The 20,229-nt window shown below is 37.0% G+C and overlaps 1 protein-coding gene across 1 annotated transcript in view; it reads left to right on the plus strand.

The window, feature by feature from the left end:
• The window catches only part of SESTD1 (SEC14 and spectrin domains 1), a 60,310-nt gene extending 43,896 nt beyond the window's left edge, over positions 1-16,414 (plus strand). The window contains exons 13-20 of the mRNA XM_010565867.1: positions 2,568-2,762; positions 3,443-3,557; positions 4,671-4,830; positions 8,176-8,257; positions 8,568-8,690; positions 10,542-10,733; positions 13,169-13,290; positions 15,665-16,414. Coding sequence (XP_010564169.1) covers positions 2,568-2,762; positions 3,443-3,557; positions 4,671-4,830; positions 8,176-8,257; positions 8,568-8,690; positions 10,542-10,733; positions 13,169-13,290; positions 15,665-15,794 — 1,119 coding nt within the window. The 3' untranslated portion in view covers positions 15,795-16,414. The remainder of the gene's footprint in view (positions 1-2,567; positions 2,763-3,442; positions 3,558-4,670; positions 4,831-8,175; positions 8,258-8,567; positions 8,691-10,541; positions 10,734-13,168; positions 13,291-15,664) is intronic.
• Positions 16,415-20,229: the final 3,815 nt, after the last annotated feature.

Raw genomic sequence — 20,229 nt, forward strand, 5'->3', positions numbered from 1 at the left:
CAGAGGAAAGTACCTGAGCAGTTTAAGAACTTGATATGGTCCTTATATGTACATGTTATTTATTATGTTTTCCAGTGTAGAAACATACTGATTTCTTTCTATGATTTTTCTTGGTTTTATTACATTACAGCAGTTCTTAAATTTTCATGTTGAGTAGAAGTAAATTTCCTTTTTCTTCCCTGCCAAAATGGCTGAGAAGTCCTGTACTTCTCAGGTGAATAAGTTAATATTTTTGTCTTTATTAAACTACATTTACCAGTAGCTAAAACTGGCTTAACACTTTCATTAATCAAGACTTCAGATATGGTTTATGTTCATAATGAAATCTCGAAGAGACTGTTTTGTAACTGTACTGACTTGATGCCTTTGCTTCTAACTTTGAAGACTTCCTGAGGTTCAGTAGAACTTTGTCTTTCCATCAGATGATTAACTATAATTGGGATATGAATATGCAATGTTCCCAAGGGGAGTGTTACAGTGCTTTTCTTCTTTTCTGACTTTCCTGGATGTAGACATTGACATTTCTGTCCACTTTTCTGAAGTTCCCTTTACAGTCATGAACAACAGTCAGAAAAATTATTTTTTATTTTATACCAAAATATGTAATTGGGAGACCACTGGCCTACCTTAAATTTAGATGCCTGTTTATAAATTAAAGCCATTTTTTGCTAACAGCACTGGAAAAATGTGCTTTGCCTTTTCCTTTGATTTTTTTCCTAAACACCTCATAACCGCTGAGTGTACTCTCCCTTTTTCATTATTTTCCTGGTTTTTTTCTCTCCTAGTAATTGAATTGACAGCTTGTATGCTTGCTTTCTTTCATAATCTCCTACTTATTGTTGATTAGATTACTTCTATTTTGAAGAAACTTGGAAAAACTGTTTGATTTGTTTTAAAGAGGCTTTTTCTACTCGGTTTACTCTGAAGTGAAAAATAATTTTCATAGGGTGTTTGTTTTGGTTTGCTTCTTGTTTGGTTTTGGGGGTTTTCATTTTCTGGCTCTCTTATTCATGAGCAATATACTAGAACTGTTATTTTTTAAGCAAATGTTGGCCTTTTCTCCATGGTTTTGAGCTGTCATGTACAGCTGTGCCTAACTTCCCCTATGGAAAGTATCAGAAACACACTTTTCATATATCTGGTTTGCCAGTCTCTTAATTTCACTGATAGCTTGAACAAAATGAATCACTGCAACTGTTTTACATAATACTAAAAATTATTAATCCAGGTTATTTTTTGTTTGACTTCTCATATTATAGTTGACTTGTCACACTCAATAAGCTAGATTTGTATGTTCAATGTCTAAAGGTAATAACAAGAGTTATGTTGTGTAAACTGAGTTTATTAAACTATAGTACATGTGTGACAATGGACATTTCCATATTATATCATCTTAGTTGCCCCTTCTGGGGTAGATGAGAGATTTATTCTGCTCTTAAATTTTTGGCTGATTGCTAATTTAACTTTGTCATTACTTTTTTTCCCCTCTTTGCATCTTTTCATACTCTTATTTCTTCCTGTGAGCAGATGGTAGAGGCGGCTTCGGGTAAAAAGAAAAAAAATTTCAGAATATGGATATTTATACTCTATATTTTGCATGCTTTGTAAATAAATGATGCAAAACCCGAATGCTTAATTTTAAAAGATTGCAAACATCCCAATAGGAGTGTGACAATACTAATAAAATCAGATGTTTCAGGCCAATAGATGGTGCTATTCCATAGCATTAGAAATGCATAGGGCGTTTGAAGGTCACTTTACTGTAGGCCAAAATAAAAGTTGTTGAGCGAACATGTTTTGCTTTACAGGCATCTCAGTCATGCAAGATGTGAATGTGATCTTGATGTATCAAGTAATTCTTAAATCTCCTGGAATTGTTAAAAATTTGAACTATTTTCTGTTGCAAATATACCACCATGACAACATAACTAACTCCTATGTATGTATTCAGTAATCAAAGCACTTGAAAAATAAATCTACACATTTTTAATTGAGTAGTGTAAATCTTTCCTTAAATAAGAAACAAGGATCATTTTGAAGTTTCTGTACATGGATACTCTGTTTTATTCAGAAGATGGAGATTGTTTCTACTTTATCTACAGTAGTATTTTTTTTCCCCTAAATGCTTTAAGAAAATTATTGCTGGTTTCAGTCATGACACTGAAAGTAACACCTAGATAGTCCTATGAACAGCTTTTTGTAATAGCTTATCACTTGGGAGAAGGTCTTCTGTTTCAATAGAGCACTATAGGCGTGTAAGCATTAGAAATTTGTTTAAAAATGGTAGAATACTTCTGTTGGTTCAGTAAAATAGTTTGAGTAGGAGTTTGTGCTGGGAGCTAGTTGCCATGCCTTGTAACCTTCCCATCTTTCTGCACTTCTTGAGTTGATTTGAAATTAAGAATGTTTTTTCCTCCTGCATGAGATTTCATAATTATAGCATAAGCTGTAATAAGTTACTTTTTAAATCTGATTATTTATTAGTCTGCAGTTAGATGTATGCCATTTTAAAAGAAATAGAATTATGTTTGGTATTATTTTAATGCTTAATTTTCCTGTGTTTGTAGGAGTGGTTTGCAGTTTATGTTGAGCTTAATCAGCAGATAGCAGCTCTTCTAAATGCAGGGGATGAGGAGGACCTTGTGGAATTGAAAGCATTGCAGCAACAGCTGAGTGATGTGTGTTACCGGCAGGCTAGTCAGCTGGAATTCAGGCAGAATCTATTACAAGCAGCACTTGAATTCCACAGTGTTGCCCAGGATGTAAGTTTTTAACTTTTCACAGCTCACCTGTCAATATATTATTGCCTTAGTATTATGATTGTTGAATACATTGGAAAAAATTGAGGCGGGTGAGGGGAAATACAATGTCACTTGGAAAATGCCGTAAGTCTTCATTTACTATAATTGAAACACTGGGAGGATGGATTTCCCCTTTTTTAGGAGGGAAGTGCTTGGTAATATGTCTTACATTTCAATAGCATTTGAAATAAAATGGTTATTAGTTAAAAAGTTGATTTCCCCCCCCCCCCCCGCCCCCGTCTTGGTTTTTCTGCTGTGGTTTTTTTTTTTGGTGGGGGTTTTTGGTTGTTTTTTTGTTTGGTTGGTTTTTTTGATTTAGAGGCATATGCATTAATTGAACCACAGTTTAGTGTGCTTCTCATAGTTTTGTTTCTAAATTGGCATTTATTCCTTTCCTGTACTTGTCTAAAAAAAATAAAATCTTGACTACCCACCTCACCCAGTCTAGGGGTGTATGCTCTTGGAATTTTATAGGCAGATGGGTTGTTTGTCTTTCAACTTGACTTTCATTTCCTATAGATGCAAAGAGGAACTTCTAAAATGACAGATCTCCAAACATTTAAAAAAAGATTGCAGACCCAACCATCTGAAGCTCAGACTTCTTTTTAAATATCAGCAATTTATGTTGTTTTTCATTTTAGTTGTCTCAGCAATTGGATGGCCTACTAGGAATGTTGTGTGTAGATGTAGCACCAGCAGATGGAGCATCAATTCAACAAACTTTAAAACTACTGGAAGAGAAATTGAAAAGTGTTGGTAAGCAAAATATTTCTGCATTTCGGATAAATGCTTATGAATGCATTACAGGAAAAAAACCCAGTAATCCCACCACCCCCTTTAAAAAAAGACAGCAGAAAAAAGACTTATCTCTTCTGATTCCTAGCTAAGTAATGTTCCACCTAACTACCTATGACTTGCTTATGCTTTTTACTGCATAGTAGTTCTGTCTGGGAAAATGATCTGGAAATGTTTTTTTAAATGTTTTATATATAGTACATATTTATTATATACCATTATCATCCATTTCATCTACAAACAAGCTTTTCCCCCCACTAATCATTCTTAGTATCTTGAGAATATAGTGCTTAGATGATCTTTCTGTCTCCAGAACTGACCCCTTGATGATTGTTATCCACTCAGTTTTAGAATGCTTGTACTGAGTATTTTGCAGTAACTTTGAATGTATATGTTAATAAATGGTACATTTAAAGTTGTTACACTGTCAAGTATATAGAATAGAATATTTCAATTGGAAGGGACCTACAATGATCATCTAGTCCAATATGTTGTAGGAGAAAGAGCTTTGAAGCAAAATCATATATGGTCGAAGTAGTTATGATTGGAATATAAGTTTGATGCGTAAACTAGATATTACTTTAGGAAAACAGATAGTAGAGCTGCCAAATAATAGATGTAACAGCAGATTCTAAGGGATGGCATATTTTAGCATAGAAAAATGTATCAGCCATATGAGATGTGTTATGCAGTAGTAACTTCTGCCAGCCATGGAAGAACATTTAGGCTGCAACTGCTTAGCTGTGATAAATATTTTAGGTATTGTGCAGCTGTGTGGATTAAAGACATTAATTAGCTATTTATATGCTGAAAAGTTAATACTCAGTGTCAGCTTTTATTCCGTTACTTGTTATCTGCTAGGTCATAGAATAGCAAAGCCTTAGCTCTTTGTTAATATAGACAAATACTCACTCAAACTTAAAAGTTGGAAGGGCAGCGAAAGACAGATAGTAATGTCCTTTTCACTTTCCAGCCTTCCATCTCAGATTCTGTTGCATTTCACATCTCTCCTTTGGGGAAAAAAATAACAAATTTTTAAGTGACCATTGACTTGTTTTTTCTTTTTTTCTTTAGACTTAGGCTTGCAAGGCTTGCGTGAGAAAGGTCAAAGTCTTCTTGATCAAATATCTAATCAAGCATCCTGGGCCTATGGGAAAGATGTGACCATTGAAAACAAAGAAAATGTGGACCATATCCAAGGAGTGATGGAAGATATGCAGCTTAGAAAACAAAGGTAATAACAGTTCTAGTAATTAAGATTTTCATGTGCTGATAGGTCACTTTATATAAATTTGCATATACATATATATTTTTTTAAGGGACTGTTTTGCTTTATCTTCAGTTATGGGATGTAGTGCAACTGTAATTTATATTTGTGGTATATTTAAATGGGACAGAAGCCTTCCTGTCTAATCTGTTGTAGCATATTCCTAAATCCAAGCACCTGTTGTATTTCAGTACTGGATGGAGTATTTGAGTGCTTTCCTGTACTTGTAAATGCTCAAGAATTATACATTCCTTTTATATGGAGTTATGGAATGGATGCAAGAGGCATCATTTAAATGTTAGCAGCTTGAGATGGAAGGTATAAGACTACAGTAGTGATGATGGCCCTAAAATTATGTATTAATTATGTACAGACTTGTTTATCCCCTTTTTCACAACCTCTATCCTTTAAGCATGGCATTTTCACTCCTGAAGATAGGAATAAAGATGGGATGGTGTTGGGGGACAGGGTACAGAATGGAGGCAGAGAGTTCAGTTTTCAAAATGTGTTTTTTTGTGAGTTTTGGAAAAAGATAGAGTGGAGAATGAAGTTGTAGTAGGGAATAATGCTGGGGGGAGTTGAATTTGCAAGAAAGATGGATTTTGCCATCACCTTCTTCCTCCTAGCCTTTCATTGAGTATTTTTTTTTAAAGATGTAGTAGTACTGGATTGGCTACAGTACTGCATTTTTTTCTACTCAACAGTGTGAGAGAATCATGATGTTGCTTATTATTACTGCTGGAACCCCTGACACAATAAAGTACTCTCCATAGAAAGTGCCTGAACTTTGAGGGCAATGGCTGAACAAAAAGGTGCTTCTAGGGAACGATGACGTCTAATGAGTATTAAGTTGCTCAATTGAGGAATTAATTCTACCCTCACAGTTTGTTTTCTTAGGGAGCTTAGTGTGTTTTGGTAGCGTTTAGAGAAGGTACTGTTTTAAGTATGTCCTCTGAATCCTATTTACTTGAGCAGCACTTGTGTTTAGAGGGCCAACTGCAAAGAGCTGTAGAGGACCATGTGTCACTGTGCAGTAAAATGGCAGTTGGAATTCAGTACTGAGAAAAGAAATGCATGTGGGAGAAGGAAAAACTATATACATAGTAAGGGACTCTGAACCAGCTGTTAAAGGTAAACGTTGGAAGACTTTTGCAAAAATTGCTTTAATGTTCAGTCATACTGTGAGAAGCAAGTAGAATGCTAAGGACTGTTAGAAAAGGAATAGAAAGTTAAAAGGAAAATGTCATTGTGTCACTGTATAGATTTGTAGTCCATTTCTGTTTTAAGTGTTACACAATTCTGGTCCCTGTTCTCAGAAGAATTGTGGGAAATCAATTAGAGGATCAAAAAGTCAATAAAATGTTCAGACAAAGGTATGAAGCAGCCTCCAGATGATGAATGATTAAACAAGGTGGTTCTTCAGCCTGGAGGAGAGACAAAAAATTATAATAAGGACTATCAGTAGCATTTAGTAGTAATTTTTGCAACAGTTCATTTTTTTCAAATTGTATTGAAGGTTTCTTATTATTTATATACACATGTAGTATAATGTTTATTTCTAGGGGCATTTTGCTGTTTTAGTTATGCTTTTGGAACCCATAAACTGTTTTCCTGCACTATTAGAGCAACAAATTTCCTTTCTGTAAGCATCACAGCACTACAGGACATGTAACAAAACGCAGTACTCTAATGAACTGTTCTTTGGAAGTGCTTATGTTTGCAACCAGTTTGAAAAAACAGATCCATGCATACTCTCTTGCATTCACTTATAGTGCTAACTGTTGTTGAGATTAATAATTCCATTTGCACTGGATGGGAGTCTGAATCTTGCTGTCTACTTAGTAGGCTCTGAAATTGAAGTGGAAAGGTCATTCTGCTGAATGTATTAGCTTAGCTCTCACTGTGGAAAGAAAAGAACTTTCGATACTTTTTTTTTTAATTCTAGCTAGAGAAAGAACTGCAAAATGTGCTTAATTCAGAACAAGAGAATTAAAATTAGTTGTTATATGAATTAGATTTTGAAATGCTTCCTGACAAGTTGTAGCAAAGGACATCATCGTGTAAGGGTTCAATTATTACAATCTTTAGTTATCTAAAAAGAAAAACAGAAATATGTGTTAACATCTTTTAGACAGTCCTCATTTTATTCACCAAGAAAACTTCACCACCAGCTCACAGTACAGTTCAGAATTATGCCAGGTTTAAGCCAGCTTTCACCTAGACTTGAGTAGGATAAAGTCTGTCTTAGGAATGTAAGCCTCTGTGTGGCAGATCAAGGTGCAACAAGGTAAGGAACCTGCAAGGCTGCTGGAAGGTCTTGTAGCTATTGCTGATATTACTGTCTGTAACTTAGACGTATCAGGAGTCTTGAGGATCATGATTTCGGTGGGTTGTAGTGCTCGGTTCTATTTATTGCATGTTTCTTACTGTTACGTGAGGCATTATATATTTTGGCCAATCTAAGCAGCACAAAAAATGTTTCAATCGCCTTTAAGCACAAATACGGGCTGGGAGATGAGTGAATTGAGAGGAGACCTGCAGAGAAGGACTTGGGGGTTGACGAGAAGCTCAACGTGACCCACAATGTGCACTCGCAGCCCAGAAAGCCAGCCGTATCCTGGGCTGCCTCCAGAGTGACCAGCAGGTTGAGGGAGGTGATTCTCCCCCTCTACTCTGCTCTTGTGAGACCCCGCCTGGAGTACTGTGTTCACCTCTGGGGCCCCCAACACAAGGAGGGCAGGGACCAGCTGGAGTGAGTCCAGAGGAGGGCCATGAAGATGATCAGGGGTCTGGAGCACCTCTCCGATGAAGACAGGCTGAGAGAGTTGGGGTTGTTCAGCCTGGAGGAGGAGGCTCCAGGGACACCTTACAGCAGCCTTCCAGTACCTAAAGGGGGCCTACAGGAAAGCTGGGGAGGGACTTTTTCCAAGGGCTTGTAGTGATAGGACAAAGGGTAATGGCTTTAAACTGAAAGAGGGTAGATTTAGATTACATGTAAGGAAGCAGTTCTTTATTGTGAGGATGGTGAGGTACTGGAATAGGTTGCCCAGAGAGGTTGTGGATGCCCATGCCTGGGTGTTCAAGGCCAGGCTGGATGGGGCTTTGAGCAGCCTGGTCTAGTGGAAGGTGTCCATGCCCATGGTAGGGGGGTTGGAACTAGATGGTCTTTAAGGTCCCTTCCAACCCAAACCATTGTGATTCATGAACACTTGCCATCTTAATGCTGTTCACTGAAAACATCATTGTCAAACTCATAATGTATTGTGTCTGCTATATGTATGTTGGTGAGCCTTCCTGTGCTACTCTTTTAAGGTGTGAGGATATGGTGGATGTGCGGCGACTGAAGATGCTTCAGATGGTACAGTTATTTAAATGCGAAGAAGATGCTGCTCAGGTATGGAAATGCCTACAGAATTTCATCATTCTGGTCTTTATTGTCCACTGGTTAAATTTATGGGAGTTGACAGTTGTACAGTATTATTTTTATGACTTTCAAATGTAGTTTTATTTAGTGAATTTGTACAGTGAAAATAAAGAATACAGCAATGACTAAAAATAGTGCATTTGGTGATTGCATGCATGATCTACCAGTTTGTGATAACTTTTTTCTATATCAAAAGTATATGCTAGTACTGAAGTTACTTCACCCATCTGGATTAATTTCTTTTCAATTTAATTTTATTCTTTTGACTTTTGTTTTTAAGGCAGTAGAATGGTTAAGTGAACTGTTGGATGCTCTGTTGAAGACACACATTCGACTGGGAGATGATGCTCAAGAAACAAAAGTTTTACTGGAGAAACATCGAAAATTTGTTGATGTCGCACAGGTGAAATGAATTTTTTTAGCAATATCGTTTTTGTACAGTTTCAGAAGATCTCCTAAATAGAATTGGTACCTGTATGGACAATCATGGAACAGGTGTTACTATTCTTAATGATTTGCCTCAATGCTTGAATGAAGAAACCATGATTGCTGGAATTGGTGATGAGCCTAATGAGATTTTTGAAGTTCCATCCACAATAGCGATGCTGCAGTTTACTACCTTAGTATATCTACTTCATGTAGGCAATGTAAACCACAAAATATAACGTTCACATTGACTTTCTTAAAAGGCATATATTTCAAACAGTCTTTATAATGACTTTTGAATTACTGCAATAACATACTGAAATATGGCTGAGCCACTTGGTTTCAGTCTATTTTGTGCTGTACTTCATGAAACAGAGCCTGTCTTTCTATTGGTTTTCCAGGTAGAGTTGACTGCTGGTGTATGATGGTCCTGCTCATACAAGAAGTTTTGGCACTAGCAGAGTTAGGGGTTGGACAGAACTGACAGCTTTAATTCTTGATTGTAGCAGCCAACTAATGAATCCTGCTGTACAAGAGTCTAGTGAAATTCACTGAAGCCATAGGGCATGTTTGCACACCTGTTTGCAAATCCGGAATATGCAAACAGATGCTGGGTACATGTGAAAGAATTTCGTGTAAGAATAGAAATGTACAAGCTGGGCATTTTTCAGGTGCTTTTTCAGATGTATACTGCTTTTAGGAATGACTAATTCAGACTTGCCAATTAACAGATGTGATGTTTTTTAGTTGCACCTGTTACACTGGAACTGATTTTTCTCTTTTGATGAATTAGAACTGACAATGACAGGAGAGTAGCTTACTGTTACAATGATGTGCCACAACGCACCTGGATGCTGGGTGACTACAAACATGGTAACAGTGAAGTCAGTGAGATAGTCATCTTGGCAGTAGATATCAAGTATCCCATGTGTAAGATCCAAGCAGCTATTTGAAATTTTCAGGAGGCTCTGTTCTTTTGCCAGTGTGAATGCTAGTGTTGTGGTCTAACCCCAGCTGGTAACTAAGCACCACGCAGCCACTCACTCAGTCCCCCCCACCCAGTGGGATGGGGCGGAGAAGCAGAAGGAAAATGGTAAAACTCGTGGGTTGAGATAAGAACAGTTTAATAGAACAGAAAAGAAGAAACTAATAATGATAATAATAACAATAATAAAATTACAATAATAATAAAAAGGATTGGAATATACAAAACAAGTGATGCACAATGCAATTGCTCACCACTCACTGACTGATGCCCAGTCAGTTCCTGAGCAGCGATCCACCGCCCCCAGGCCAACTCTTGCAGTTTATATATTGGGCATGACGTCCCATGGTATGGAATACCCCTTTGGCCAGTTTGGGTCAGCTGTCCTGGCTGTGTCCCCTCCCAACTTCTTGTGCCCCTCCAGCCTTCCTGCTGGCTGGGCATGAGGAGCTAAAAAATCCTTGACTTAGTCTGAACACTACTTAGCAACAACTGAAAACATCAGTGTGTTATCAACATTCTTCTCATACTGAATCTAAAGCATAACGCTGTACCAGCTACTAGGAAGAAAATTAACTCTATCCCAGCTGAAACCAGGACAGCTAGACAACAGGGGATTTTTTTTTTTTTTTTTAAAGAGCAAAAGCACTGTTTGGTCATTACAATTTTATTCATACTTCATCAGCATTTTCTAGTAGACCAGATTAGTTTGATATACTTTGCAGGTCTAAATTGAGGAGCTTTCATAGACTTGTCTGCTGTTGTTTTAAGATACTAATTAGCTCCTAAATTAAGCACAGAGTTTTTACGTGTACCTTCTTTCCCATCCCCTCCAACTTTTAGAGTACTTACGATTATGGGAGACAGTTACTGCAGGCAACTGTTGTCCTGTGCCAGTCCCTGCGGTGCACTTCGAGGTCCTCAGGGGACACGCTTCCAAGACTGAACAGAGTGTGGAAACAGTTTACAATAACTTCTGAGGAAAGAGTACACCGGCTGGAAACAGCTGTTGCATTTCATTCAAGTGCTGAAAAGGTGAGTGTTGTGTTTTTAAGAAGAAAAATTTCTTTAAGCAAACAAAATTTAAGAAAAACAAAGTTGTCAGTGTGTATTTATTGCCCCTTTCTAAATATTAAAAACAAGCAGAAAGAAGAATTTAAGCATATTTTTCTAACTGTTAATTTCAATACTTAATGCAATTCTTGCTAGCGTACCTATATTGGTATAGGGCCTGCTTAACAAAAAGGGAGACAGCAGCCCTGAAGCTCAGGTGCATTGAGTTGGGGCTGGAAGAATTTTTTTTTTTAACTCTTCAGAGGGGAACTCTTATGTTGATCATAAAGCATTTCTTTGTGTGTTTTAGACTGTAAATCTTAAAGGCAAGGAACACTTCTTGCTTTGTGGCTTTGTGCAGGGTATAATACAAAGCTACAGGGTCATTTAAGATCTTTGGAGAGTTAGAAGGAGTATTGCCTTTTAAGCTCTGTGCATTTTGAATGTGATATCCTTCTCACAAACTGTGTAAATAAATGCAACTCTCACCAGTTTAGCTTCCATGCATGCTATGTTGCTGTGCCTTGTATTTTGCATTTGGAGGGTGTTGAACATGCTGTTACTGATGCATGACTAACCAAATCCAACAGGTGTTAAAACTCAGATTTATTCTTCAGCAGAAGTTAGTTAGAATTCCGGTAACATTTTATAAAACCACAGGCTCAATGATGTAAAGAGAATTAATACTACACAGCTGACTTAAGAATCCCCAAGATTTAAAGTGATGGCTCAAAACGCACATATCACTCCCCTGAAAGCTGAGGGCTCTCTCCCTCGAGGAGTTACCTCGGGCAGTGCCCCGACCCGAGGGGGAGTCCCGAACTGCAGACACACTGCTCCGAGGAGGACTGATTCCAACATGCCCTCCGGCGGGACCCTGTTTATACCCCTGTTGAATCTGACCTGTGGTCATTTAATCCTGTTGGCCAGGAGGGTCACCTTGGTGTACCTGGCGCATCTCAGTTGGCCAGTTCAAATTTCAACCTGTGGCCTCCAGGGTTTCCTTCCCCTTCTCCCTTCCTGGAGAAGTTTTGTTTCCTGCTGGCAGGATGGGGGGGGAATGTACTGCTGCACATGCTTTCTTCAAAACGCACCTCTACCTTGCTATGGTTTTCAAACTCCTGTAACCAACTGTCTCACCACTGTGCCCAGTTGGATGATGCTAGAAGCCACAGAGGGGGTCGAGCAATCAATAACAATGTTATGGGGAATAGTAGCTATTTGTTAACAGCTTGCTGAAGGGGGGAATGCTGAGGGTTTTCAAATGCCTGAATTCGAGACAATATCCATTAATGTAGATCGTGAAAGATATGGCCTTTTCGTCTAGGGACCATTCTTTCTGTGAAGTGATACATTTCAGAAAAGCAATTTAGAGTATGTATCTCTAATATTGACAATAAAATTGCATATAACTGCAAAAAAAGCCAACCTTGGACATGATAAAAGAAAATAAATTCATTCTGTCACTGAAGGAGAGCATGGATGCAAAGCTGATTCGTGTGCTCCTTGCTTTCATTCAATTCTTGTTTGTATTAATGGAAGATACTTTGAATTTGTAGGCATTGGGAGTTGATGGAGCTTCACAAAAGCAGAAATATATCATCTGTGCTGCCACAGATGACTGAAAAAAGTTTTACCTGATACCAAATTAGAATTCAGTGGTTCATAAACTCCTAAGAGTTGATTGTCTCAGTCCATATTATGAGCATTCTTTCATTGTTGTAGTAGCTAATTGCTATGTTTTTAGGCAATCTTGAGTTTAAAAAAAGTAAATGTATGGCTGAAAAAATAATGCTCTTGTTCAAAAACATAATTCTCCTAGCACTATTGTGACATATTAATGAATCTGTGAGGAAAATATGCTGTTAATATCCATGCTGCTTTGGAAAAAAGTAAGAAGTGGCAGAGGAAGAAGTGGAAGAAAATACAGAGCTAAGTACTAAGATTGGGTCCCAATCCTGTCTGGAAACACTTGTGTTCAGACTTTTTTAATCCCACCTGTTCTGTGCCAGATGTAGATTTTAGTTTTGAAATGGCTTGTAAGGGGCCCTTTATTATCCATGTTTCTTCCATCTCATATGACTGTCTTGTATGTTTAATGATGCGGGTTACTATTTTTATGCATTTTATATTGCTGGAATATTGTCTAGCAAGATTATTTTTTCTTTTTTGTTCCCTCTTAGAAGTAATGTAAAACGTTCTAGTACAGAACAGTGGTAGCCCTGAACTATCTTCTCAATGTAGCTTAATCTATATTGTCCTTTCTTGAATTATATGAATATTTCGATTCATCTCACATAAATGCAGCAGTAAAGATGCTGAAAGAGCATTCACTCTGCCAGTTAATGGCACTTAAAAAACTACATGCTATCCCTTGTGTACTTTCTTCTGCATTTCCTTATTTATTTTTTCAACAGATTTTACAAGAATGTCCAGAGCAGCCTGAAGCTTTTAATGAAATGGAGCGATTTGATGAAATTGAAGCAGTTGGGAAATCGCTGTTGGACAGACTAACAGTGCCTGTAGTTTATCCTGATGGGTATGCAAAATGTTTTTCTAATGCCTTCGGAATATGCTTTTGGTAAAGTTTTATAATACTCTCATAGGCAGAAGAATCTTGAATGCTTATTGTTGAAATTAAAAAGGCAGTGCACTGATAAAATTCTTTAAAAATTCTTTCCCATCTTTTCACAGAAAGCAGGCAGGTCCAATTTCAAACTTTATACAATGTGCCCACTTTCTCAAAGTAGTAACTTTTTCACACTCAGTAATGATTAGATTTAAGCAGTCTTTACACCAGCAAAGTATGTAGAAGTAACACAAGAAGGACCAGTCCCAATATCTTCTCCCTGAAAAAAGATACCAGATTAGAATCATGGTATTTTGATTAATTTATTTGTGATTCTACCTGTCTGAAGTCTTAAGCCAGTACATTGAAGATAAATTTATATTTGATTTATTCAGCAAATAAAACAGTACTTCCCTCATGAGCTATTTATACTAATTTAAAATTGGTGGCTGTCTTGAGCTACAAAAGCAAATTGAATTTGGAATCTCATCTGTAATAAAACTCAGTTCTCTGTGTTCAGTAAAATACACTTGTCCATTGTGATGCTGAGCTTGTAGTTAGTTTCTTCTGAGTGTAACCAAGCCTTGGAACTAGTCTCTGGGTGTGTAGGATCCCGCACCATAATGAATGAGATCTGAAATCAGTATTTTGAATTAGAGGCTGAAACCTTATGAGATGGTATCAGGTAACTGCCTTATGGGTAACCTAAAGTTGATCTGAAAAATACATTTACAGGAAGCTGGTTGTGAAAATTAATTTCCTATCATCTAATTTCCAAAATATCATGTCCCCTGTGCAGTATAGTCTCCTTCAGTAAGGAGTGCTACGCGTGAAGATGGACCAAGGCCTGAACTAATAGTGATTTTTACTGCCCTTTCAGTAGTGTATTTGAAAATAGTGGAGGATTTTATAGCTGTGAGAAAAAAAAAACAAAAACAACAACAACAACAAAAAAACCAAACCAAAAACAAACCCCAAGTGTGTTATGTTTGAAGTATTTTGGTATAACTTTTGTATAGCAGATTTTAGTGACCCGGTAAAAGTAGCAACTGTTATTTATTCTTAAAACATATCTATTAAAGTAAAAACAAACATTAGAACCTGGGAAAGCTCCCCATGAAAGAAGACGCTTGCCACGCTTTGAGGTTTGAGTCATAACATGATGCTCCTATAGGTGTATATACACTCATATTTTAGGCTGACTGACTGAATCCTGAATATTATTTCTGACCCCTCTGGCATTTCAGCAGAGTTCTGTGTGTCCCCTTTCTCAAAAGTGGCATCTTAGCTGTCCTAAATCCCAGGATCTCCTGCTCATTGTCCCTAGGAATTCTATTTTTGAAGCATTTAAAAAACAATTTGCAAGGGGCTCGCTGATTAGTAGAAATAGCTTAAGAACTGTAGGAACACACAAAATGTCATAAAATGCTTGGAGGCATCTTCATCAACCTCTTCACTACTTTGGACTTTTGTCATTATCTACTTGGAAGTCCAGGTCACTGTTCCCTGTCCTGTTCATGGCTTCTAACCTGCATCAGGAAAAGCATCTGCCCATACTGTGATCCCATGCAGAGCTGTGCAATCTTTTGTCTTTGGAGTTCCCTAGTAAAACTAGTCTACTCCTGTGTGAGATAACTTTTCTGTCTGCTTATGCCTGTCCCCCCACTCTTTCCAAAGTCCTTTGCCCTACCACCATTTCCAGTCTTCAACCTCTGTGCTTTGTAATTAGATTTGACACCTGTTCTTCTGAAACATATATTCTGTTCAAATCCTCCTTTTGCTGTCTCCTTGGTTAGTGGTTCCCCTAACATTTCAGCTGTTCTTTTGTTGTATGTGAATGGGAGAAATCAACTTACAAGCCATGTGTTCTTTTCAGTTTGATAGATAGATGACATAGTTTGACAGCATGTGGCTGACTTCACATACACAGAGTCCTTCGATAATGCAGCAATTGCATAGCCTCAGAATTCATGTATAGACAGATTTCCTTGATTGTCGTAGTACTCAAAACTGCCAGACTGACTTGGAGGTAGCCAGAAGTGTTGGGAAGTATCTAGTTGTACTTACAGAACAGCGCCCTGCTGTTGAGAGAATCTTTTGAGTATAAAAGGGTCATTTAGTATTTGTAATAATTTCATCAAGATCTGCTGTCAAGTCTCATCACTGTGTCTCCAAAGCCTTTTAAAGGTGGCTTTTAAATTTCAGAGGAAAAAGTGCCTATTTTTCTTATCTACTTTGTGTTTTCTAGTGCCATTCGCGTGTATATTCACATACTGTCTTTTCACTGGTAACTTCTTGTGTTGGTTTGTGGGGTTTTTTTTTGTTTGTTTGTTTGTTTTTTTAGGTCCGAGCAGTACTTTGGGAGCCCAAGTGATATGGCTTCTGCAGCAGAACACATTAGAGAGAAGATGAAGCTAGTTAGCCTGAAAAAGCAGCAGCTGAGACAACCAGAAGCCACTACCCCAGAGAGCTAATACTGACCCTTCTCTATGAATTCATAATAGGACTTCAGTTTGTAATCCAGCATGTTGTTTGCATATTACAGAATTTGGCATAATATATTAAAATGCATTTCACAGCCGTTATAAGTCTCATCTTTTTTCAGAGTAAATGTTCTCAGCATCTTAACACTGTACATCTATCAAGCCATAATATTTAACATGCTATGAAACCATAGATTCCAAGTATCTTATGAAAAGGAACTGTAAACTTTGCACTGAAATTTGCTGTAAAGCTTTACCTGACCTGTCAGCTGCTTCTTAATTAAACAGCTGATGCAAGCTTTGACTGGTGCTAATGAAAGTGTTAGGAGTTCCGTATTATGAAATTGTAGTTCTTTGCTTCCCCCTATGCCCAGGTGATGTAGTAATTTTAGACTGTAGGTAAAGTTCCTGCAGTGTAGACAGTGGTGACCCTATAATTTTAATTTGAAATACTGTTAAAGAAAAAAAAAATCATTTTTATTGTGCCAGTATGCAACCTGCCCATCAAATCTTTGATATATCAAATTCATTAAACAGATGTTTTCCTATTTGTATTGATAATGTATTAAAAGCTGTTTGTGCTTAATAAAAATCATGTTTTTAAAATCTAATATGAATTTGTTCTGGTCTGTATCCCCAAATGTCATTTGTGTTATATTTTTGTAATAAATGGTAGTAAAAATCATCACTCCCCCAATATTTTTACAAAGTTGGTATAATTTTTCTTACAAAATACTCTTTATGACACACTGTAGCTGTAAGGGGAACTGCTCTTGAACTATTATTAATAGGAGCAAGAGTCTTTTTTTTTTTCTTTCTGGTAGCAGTACTTACACAAAAGTAAGATAGTATGTGCATAAGTCTGTGTTATATTAATAATCGTTTTGTTCCCATGTAAGACTGGTACATGTCTCTTGTGCTTTATTTCTAAGTCTTGTTTCCCTTTGAATGGAGAATCTTGAATAATGTGAATATCCCTGGTAGTACCTTTGAGGTTAAAGATTTTCATCTAGTGAAAAATTATGAACATGAAGTTCATAAACAACTTAAAACCATGAGATTAGTAATAAAAAGAAATTTATTAAGAGAAAGGAATTGGATTGAAACAAAATCAGCTGTGTGCATAATTTGGTTAACTTCTTACTCTTCAGGATTTAATCTGGATAAATTCAATATTATATTTACTGCAAGATGGTGTGGTATCTGACCATTTTAGAATACTGTGTGTGAAACAACTGTAGGTGTAAATCACACTATATTTTGCTCACAGTAAAGATAATGCTCTGTTCTGCAGGCGTCGTTATTACTCTTCAGGTTTTCTTGATGGATCTGTCATTCAAATATTATATTTACTTATTTGTCTCTGTTTTTCCACATTCTCTCCAGAGGAAAGTGATGTGTCAAAGCAATTTCTCTAATTTTGAATTACTATTTTTTATAATGGCTTATCTGTAACTTCAGTGATAAAGGTATTTTTCCTCTCGGGGTATTTTGGCAGAGGAAATCCAATTATTTTGATGCATTTGATGCAATAGTGCAATATTACATTAATTCTAGTTTAAAACCAACTGAAGTTTCACAGACCTTATTTATAGAGAGACTTTTTCAATATAATCTTTTAAGATTTAATTTAGTTGTTTAATTCTGTTGAGAAAGCTGCTGTTACCATGGCTAATATTTGGATGACAAATTTATTTAGAAAGAACCCAAACATGAAAATTCTACATATATTTAATGCAAAGAGCAAACACAAAAGTAAATTATGATTGTAGTTGTTATAAGCACTATGTCTCCCAATTCTGCAGCATTTGTTTGTAAATCAAATCTACTTACACTAAGTAATGGTCTGCAGTATAAAATCCCATTAAAATACTAGTTTATGGTAAGCACCTTACAAACACTAAGATTATTTGCAGGTTTTTATTTTATTTTTTATTCTATTTTTATTCTGTTTAGGGGCTCAATAAGGTATGCAAAACCAGAGCAGTATCAGAAGCTCCAAACTCATGACAGCTGCATTCACGACTTGGAACTGAGGACAGTTCACCCTAATAACCCCAATGTTAAGTTTGGCTCAGTGCATGAAGTCCAATCTTGAGGCTGTTCTTAATCTGTCGTCCGGCATTCCTAGAGGCCAGTGAATTCTGACTTTTCACCCTATTGTCTCTAAACGAGAGTCTTGAATGATATAACCCCTTGGGCTATGCCAGCTTTTCCCCTCTCTCTCTCTCTCTCTCTGTGCTCCCTTCCCCTTCCTCTCTGGAATTCCTTGCCTTTAGGGAAATCAAGTGGCTGGTAAGGTGCTATCTACCAGCACTCTGCGATTTGCCCATTTCCTGTGTATCAGAAATGATGGCAAGCAGTTTTTTAGGTCATGTTGCGTGAGTCTGCCAGATATTTCTGAATCCTTCCTATGAACTCTGAGACTTCCTGTCTTACTGAAGGAATTTGAATAAACACCATCTGTTAAGAATACTGTTGAATTTAACTAATTGAGAGATATATTTTTGTGCTGGTCTTCTCTTAGTCAATGTACCAGCTATGGTTGTACTTGCTACTGAACCTTTAGAAATGTACAACCCTTAATAGCATACAAAGTCAGTGAAATATATAGAGACATGCTGAAAAGGAAAACTGCTCAAGTAATCTGTTGTTATTTGTTTGTGCAGATACTACTCCAAGCAGTAGTGGTGGCTCTAACTGGCTCTTGCTCTGCACTTTTTGGCAGCAAAAATGATTCAAACAACAGAGTTCCAAAAGACGCAAATATGTGTGGGGGGGTTGTATGCTTTGTTGTTTTGTTTTGGGTTTGGTTTTTGTTTGTTTTTTTTTTTAACATAAATTGCCTGCAGTGAGGGATACAGTGCTACCTGTAAGATAGGGAGATACCAATAGAATAGGGAGGGATTGATTGTAAGGACTGTAGTTATTATACTCCTAAGTATATTATGATTGATAACTTGGAAGTGATGGAGTCAACCCTGTTCCATGGTAATGAAATCAATAACAAGAATTTCTAAGTTCTTGTTAGCCAAGTTTAGAGTTATTTGAAATGTTTCAAAATATAGTAAGTATTTTGTTACTCTTTCTGGTAATGTAATCCTGAGTGGGTTTATTGTGACAGTGAGCAACATCAGAAAGGTAATCAACTCCATAGGTGTCATCTGTTTTTAGTAGGGCATCAGTTGGATAGACTGGCAGTCATGTAAAATGCTTATACCTATAAGCTCTTTTAATTGTGAAAGGTGTGTGGGCATTTGTATTAGTTTCCATAAAAATGTTTGATTTTTACTGCTTAACTTTGTATTGTGATTAGTAGGACTAATGGGATTAATTTTTTTCTTGGAAAAAACAGGTTTGGACCAGGCAGACTTGTATAGCTTATATGACTGAGCGTTCAAAGGGTTACTCTGGAGGTACAGCAGTGGATGGGGAAGGGTTGTGTGTGCAGTGGGATTGTATAACACTTCTTATACCATCATTCTAGCCTAAGAATATCCGTGCCAGCTGACAGAAAGGTAGGGGGAAGATTTTTCCATCCCAGTAAAAAAAAAAATATCAGTAGGTCACGGTCACAAGGAGGGGTTGTCATAGGCTTTCAGCAACAGTAATGACATGTAATGATGTTTATGCTAACCTCCAGTTTCCTGAATTCTTTCTACAGGATAAGTTTAATTTGTATAAAGAGATTATTAGGAAGGAGGAAGAAAGGAAGCAAGGAAGCTTTTGGAACTACAGATGAAATAATTCTGTAATAGCACATTATGTGAGCTCTGGAGCTAAAATGCTGAGAAACGGGTGAGAGCAAAGATTTGGTGATTCCTGACTTCTGAAGTCTATCCCTTATAACTCTCTAGACTCTTGCAGTAGTAATAAGGGAGTCAGCACTGTAAAAATGCTTAGTTATGTTAGCCTTCTGCTCTAGTTTAAAGAAAATAATCAGAAGGTTGGTCTAAGCATACAGGATATCAATCTGTACATACGTAGTAGCTGCAAAAGTGCCTGAATGTGAACTGCAGGGCCAGAAACTGTTTGAGTATCTGGAATTTACATAAAGTTCCAACAAGGTAATTAATTCATGATCTCTTTGGAGAGAGATATCTTGTCTTTTTCGGGTTTGTGGAAAAGCAATATAATCTGAAATAAGATACAAAGGCAAATAGTTACATTACATCTGGTTCCAGCTTGCACAGTCATTTTGAATCTTGGTAGGCTGAGTTTTCTGTAGTGTGTCATTTTCACAATTTCCTAATATGTAGCACTGCAGGCTATTGCAGAGTTACTTCTGGGGAATCAAAATCAGATGTTAGAAAAGTACCCTGGGCTATCATTTTAAAATCATTGATTCCTGCAATCATCCCACTTCTGTTTCCTCCACTTATAGTCCCATTGTTACAGTACTGATGCTTCTCAAGACTGCATCTTA

This window comes from Haliaeetus leucocephalus, unplaced genomic scaffold (assembly GCF_000737465.1).
Source record: "Haliaeetus leucocephalus isolate CR32 unplaced genomic scaffold, Haliaeetus_leucocephalus-4.0 Scaffold1, whole genome shotgun sequence".
Classification (NCBI taxonomy): Eukaryota; Metazoa; Chordata; class Aves; order Accipitriformes; family Accipitridae; genus Haliaeetus; species Haliaeetus leucocephalus.